The 6,000-nt window shown below is 43.8% G+C and overlaps 1 protein-coding gene across 1 annotated transcript in view; it reads right to left on the bottom strand.

Moving 5' to 3' along the window:
• Window positions 1-6,000, bottom strand: part of RNF121 (ring finger protein 121) — a 109,347-nt gene that overhangs the window by 101,372 nt on the left and 1,975 nt on the right. The window contains exons 2-3 of the mRNA XM_044668905.1: window positions 4,587-4,743; window positions 4,027-4,118 (exon numbers count right to left, since the gene is read on the bottom strand). Coding sequence (XP_044524840.1) covers window positions 4,027-4,118; window positions 4,587-4,743 — 249 coding nt within the window. The remainder of the gene's footprint in view (window positions 1-4,026; window positions 4,119-4,586; window positions 4,744-6,000) is intronic.

Raw genomic sequence — 6,000 nt, 5'->3', positions numbered from 1 at the left:
GAAAGAAAGAAAGAAAGAAAGAAAGAAAGAAAGAAAGAAAGAAAGAAAGAAAGAAAGAGCGAGCCATACATTGCTGACCCCTGTCCTATACAATGGCCATCCAGCCTCTGCTTAAAGCGCTCTAATGATGGGGGAAACAAAGGTCACCACACTTTCTGACAGTTTTATTTGTTAGGAAATTTGCTTTACACTAAACCTAACTTTGCCTCTTGGTAAAGGTTCTCCCATTGTTCCTACTTTTGCCTTCCAAGTCCAAGATTAACAAGTCTTGTCTTTTTTTTTTTTTTTTTAAACCCTTACCTTCTGTCTTAGAATCAATAATGGGTATTGGTTCAAAGGCAGAAGAGTGGTAAGGGCTAGGCAATGAGGGTTAAGTGATTGGCCCAGGATCACACAGCTAGTGTCTGAGGCCAGATTTGAACCCAGGACCTCCTGTCTCTGAGCCTCAATCCACTGAGCCACCCAGCTTCCCCCCATGAACAAGTCTTAATAACTTTTACAGTTCTGTGATATTGGTGCCCAGGTGCAAGGAGTACTAAATGCTCTCATTTGTGAATTAAGAATTTTGAAATTCAGGTAGAGCCACAGGGATGACAAATGCCTGGTTCTTTTACAACAGTCAGTTATAGACTCACTAGCCAATTAATGATTTATAATAATAATAATAGCATGTTTTTGTTTAAGTTTTTCAAAATTCTTTCAACACATTTTCATATATTATTTATATACATTAACTTGATCATTTCCAACCAGAGACTTGGACAAGGACTAGAGGGACAGTTATGTGAGAAGCTTGTACAAGAAGTTATAACACTACACCATCATTCAGAAACAAGAATGTCTCAGAAATTAGGAGAAATTCAGTACAAACCTCATGTAATCACAAAATCCTTTCTATTTAACTACATCTGTCTACCCATAAGTTCTGTAGACCATAACACTCAAATTATATACCAAAGTCAACATATATATATATATAGCATGCTATATTTTCCCCATCCTCTTCTCCATCCCCTGAAATTTGATTTCCAACTTCATCGCTCAGTTGAAACTACTCTTAATTATCTCTTAATTATCAAATCTAATGGTCTCATCTCAAGCCTCTTCCTTCTTTACTCCCTACAATATTACACATTTTCTTTGAGTTTTTGTTACACTGCTCTCCCTTGGTTCTCATCCCAAGTCTCCTTTATAGGAATTTTATCTTTGTCATATCAAATGTGAATGTACCCCAAAAGCTGTCTTAGCCTACTTTTCTTTTCCCTATACATCCTCAATTCCAGAATCTCTCTCCCAAGCCCCAATCTTTCTTTGCCAATGGCCTACTTCATATTTAGCTCTGGATGTCCAAATCACAACTCATTATCTTTCCCCTCAAACCCACTCCTTTTTTGAACTATCCTATAATTCTTGAGGGCAACAACATCCTTCCAAAAATTCTCATCCTTGACTCATCATTCTCATTCACCCTAAACATCTTCAGTCAGTTTCTATCTTTTGAATATTTCCCTTCTCTATTCACATAACCACCACCCTAATATTTCAGGCCCTCCTCACTTCTCAGCTGGAAAAATGCAACAGGCTCCTCTGTGGTCTCCCTACTTCAAGCCTCTCTTCATTCCAAACCATCCTTCATACAGCTATCCAAATAATTTTCCTAATCAGAAGATCTAATTATGTTACTGTCCCCACTCCAATTCAAACTCCAATGGCTCCTTGTCACTCTAGCATAAAATATAATTCATCATTTATTTATTTACTTACTTACTTACTTATTTATTCATCTATTTATTTACTCATTTATTTATTTGTTTGTTTATTTGTTCGTTTATTTATTTATTTATTTATTTATTTGTTAGGCCCTTAATTTTTGGTGTATTGTCTTATAGGTGGAAGAGTGGTAAGGGTGGGCAATGGGGGTCAAGTGACTTGCCCAGGGTCACACAGCTGGGAAGTGGCTGAGGCCGGGTTTGAACCTAGGACCTCCTGTCTCTAGGCCTGACTCTCACTCCACTGAGCTACCCAGCTGCCCCTATAATTCATTATTAAATATAATGGCACTGAAATATTTTCACAACCTGGTCCCTGCCTACCTTTTGAGACTTCCTATATATATTACTCCCCTCTATGATCCAAACATACTTGTTTATCACACAAGAGAACCTCCATTTCCTTATATCTCCACAATTTTGCATTAACTCTCCTCCATGCTTGGAATTCACCTCTTGGAATTTCTGGTTTCCTTTAAACCTATCTCAACTACTACCTTCTACATGAAAATTTTCCTGATCCCTGAGCTGCTAGCATACTTCCTCTCAAAATTACCTGTTTACTATGTATATAATCATATATGTATATGCTATCTCCCATGTTAAATCATAAACTTCTTTTTTTTCTTTCTTTTTTTTTAAACCCTTAACTTCTGTGTATTGGCTCCTAGGTGGAAGAGTGGTAAGGGTCAAGTGACTTGCCCAGGGTCACACAGCTGGGAAGTGTCTGAGGCCGGATTTGAACCTAGGACCTCCTGTCTCTCAATCCACTGAGCTACCCAGCTGCCCCAAATCATAAACTTCTTAAGGAACTTTTTTTACTTTTGTCTTTGTACTCCCAGTGCTTAACACAGAACCTGGAAAGTCAACAAGCTTTTACTGTCTATTACCGCCAGTCAATAGTTAAGTAGCAGAAATATAAAGAAAGGCTAAAATAGTCCCTTCAAGGTGCTTGCAATTTAATGGAGCATAGTAAGAGCTTGATAAACTCTAGTAATTGACTAATTTTCAAAGTGCTTTCACATGCATTATATCAATTAGTATCTCAGAATTCTAGTTCTGGAAGGCAACCTCCTGAGGGCATGTAGTCCAAGTAGAGATATTCTTTACAGACAGCTAATAAGTCTCAGTTGGACTGATCTAGTAACAGATAATAAATAGGTAAGAAAACTGAGGCCTAGAGTGGGGAAGAGACTTGCTCAGGCTAAAAGAACAAGTCAGCAGGCAGAACTACAAGAACCTGGGTCTTCTGATTCCCAGTCCTGAACCAGGAACTGCTGCTTCTCAATCCTTATAAATTTCTCAGGCTCAGTCCTTCAACTACCTTCTAACCCCTACTTGTGACACTTCTCCCTCCCACTAGCCCAAAGGTTCTTTTCCTGTGGGTTGTTGGGTTTTTTTTTTTTTGGCTGAGATTTCAGGCCCATCCCCATTGGAGAACACTTTCTAGGAGTCCTTATCAACTGCCTAGCAATCACCAAATCTCTACCATTCTATTCCATGCTTCTACAGATATTTTCAGGTAGGTGACTTTTCCCTTTGCTAGGAAGGCTCCCTTTTCTCTCAAACCACCTCAGTCACTCCCTTATATAAGATCCTTCAAAGTTCTTGCTCCCTATCCCTATCTGATGGTAGGATCATACATTTGGAGACTGAAGGAACCTGACAGGTCTGGTTCAACCCTGGCCTTTTACAAAGAAAGAAAGAGGGGCCCAAAACAGTTAACTCTGCCCAGGAAAATCAAAGTTCCTTGAAACCAGAGTGGGTCTCATTTTTGGATTTGCTTGTGTATGTCACAGCACCTGGCAAACAGCAGGAGCATAATAAAGTGCCTGCGAATTGACTGACTGTCCAAGGTCACATCGGAAGTTGCGGGGGCTAGGATTCGAACCCAGGTCCTCTATACTCCAAACCCTCCACCTTCCACCACGTCCCGCTGTCTCCCCAAGCTTTCCTCTCATTGACACCACCCCCGTTGGCCCGCCCTCCCCTCCACTCTCCTCTCAGGATGCACTCGCCCCGAGTGACTTCCTCAGTCGCACCCCCGCCAGAGCTCGCACCCATCCTGCAGGGACTCCTCAGGCCCTGCGCTTTCGGGGCTCCTTCACTGGTCCCTGGGAACCCTTAAGGGTCCGCCCCCCCCCCCCGTGACCTCCTCAGGCCCTTAGTCCTCTCCACTGACTGTCACCCCTCGCCCAAGAACCTTCCCCCAGAGACCGCTCCTTTGGCTCTCTGTGGGTCCGCCCGAGCCTCTTACCTCCTCTAGCTCCCGCTCGCCGGCGGCGCCTCCAACCTCCACCTCCACCACCGCCGCCATCTTCCCCACTCTCACTCGGCGCCTGCGTCCGCCTACTCAGCCCAGCGCCAGCTGCTTCCGCCGTTCTGTGTCTCCTAACCAATCAGCGGCGGCATCTTAGTTAGGGAGGGGCGGGGTCTCGAAGCAGCTCAAAAGAGCTGTCAGTGTTTGAGGGAGCGGCGTCCTACTCCTCTACTCTGATTACCTCCCTTTCTCCCTGAGAGAGCCGTCAAGTTTTGGAAACACTCCCGAATCTTACAAATAACGTGAGCGTAGGTCTTGCTGAGAAAAGTCTGTCATCTATTTTTCTACAACTCTCCCCGACTCTTCTAGCGCCGGTTTTGGCTCTGAGTAAAGGCTGCATTTGGGCGACGCTCCCTTAGTGCGCACACAACGCCACTGCCCCCACCCCTTCACTGTCCCTACTCCTGGCGTAGAGTACTACAGGTCCCAGCGTGCACTGGGTGATTGTGGGATGGAAAGTTACCTAGGAGAGGATGTTCAGTAGTAGGAAGTCGCACCTTCTTCTGTCTCTAAGCGAGTAAAAGGTGCCAGCGCGAGGGCGGAGCTAGGGGTTGGAGGCCAGGGAATTGTTTTGGCGGGAACCGAGGCGATGTGGATGAGGATGTGGGTCTCTCTCGGAACGAGTATCCGAGAAGGCAGAAATGTGAAGCGAGCCTAGAAAAGGTAGGTTGGAGGCAGCTTGCGAAGAGTTCTAAGTAACTAACGTAGAAGCTTGCATTTGATGAGAGAGGCAATAGGGAGCTATAGCGGTTGGACCTGAATTGTAGGAAGGTCCCTTTGGCTGCAGAGTGGAGAACTGACTGGAGCAGGGAGCCTAGCTCCTGTAGCAGTCCAGACGAAGGAGCATGAGGTTTTTAGAGAGTCAAATCTACAAGCATTTATCAAGCTCTGGGGATGAAAAGAAAGAGAGGGGGAGGGGTGATCACAGTTCACCGTCTAATGGGGGAGACAGCATGCAGACAATTCTATACAAACAAACTATGTAGGATAAATAGAAATAGATTTTGATTGGGATTTGAAGAAAGCCAGAGAATCAGGGATTTGACTGGGGAAGGAGAGCATTCCAGGAATGGGGGACACGTAGAGGAAAAGCCCGAAGCAGACATCCAGGACTGGAAGCTGGGGGATAGAACTGTGACTCCCCACCCCCTCACGTTTTGGCTTCCTTTTCTGTCCCCTTGTCATCTCCTTTAGATTGCCAGCTCCTTAAGGGCAAGGACTCATTCTTTTTCTTATGGGTATCCAGAGTCCTGTTCCTGGCCCATAATAGGCGCTTAATGTTTATTGAATTGAAAGATTGACCCCACTCCCACCACTTTTCAATTTCCTTTTGAGTCTAGTTTTCCCCTCATTTGAGCAGCTAGGTACTGGGCCTATTGTCCTAAAGACCCGAATTCAAATCCAGCCTCCAACGCTAACTGTGTGTGACCCTGGGCAAGCTGCTTAATTTTGTTTGCCTCAGTTTCCTCATCTGTAAAATGAACTGGGGAAGGAAATGGCAGACTACTCCAGTATCTTTGTCAAGAAAAAAAAAAACCCAGAATGGGGGCACAAAGAATGGGACATGACTGAATTAAAACAACATTCCCTCCTTAAATTGTAAGCCCCTTGAGGATAGGAACTTAGACTTTTTTCTTACTAGCATCCCCAAGTGCTTAGCACAGTGAATACTTGCTTAACATTTACTGAATTAAATTTAAGTCTAAGTAGATAGAAAGGGATAGATCTGAGTATGTAGATCTTAGGAGTCACCTTAGGAGATTCTAGTTGAGCTTAAAGAAACAAAGGAAGTCCCAGAGAGAGAAAGAAAAGAGAACCAAATCAGAACCTAGAAAACACACAGTTGGGGTCAGGGTAGAATGTTGGTAATGATTCACCTAACAGAAAGGAAAGGAACAAAGAAAGACACTT

This window comes from Gracilinanus agilis, chromosome 3, assembly GCF_016433145.1.
Source record: "Gracilinanus agilis isolate LMUSP501 chromosome 3, AgileGrace, whole genome shotgun sequence".
Lineage (NCBI taxonomy): Eukaryota > Metazoa > Chordata > Mammalia > Didelphimorphia > Didelphidae > Gracilinanus > Gracilinanus agilis.
The sequence above is the reverse complement of the archived record's forward strand: the minus strand, read 5'-3'. Positions and strand labels throughout refer to the sequence as shown.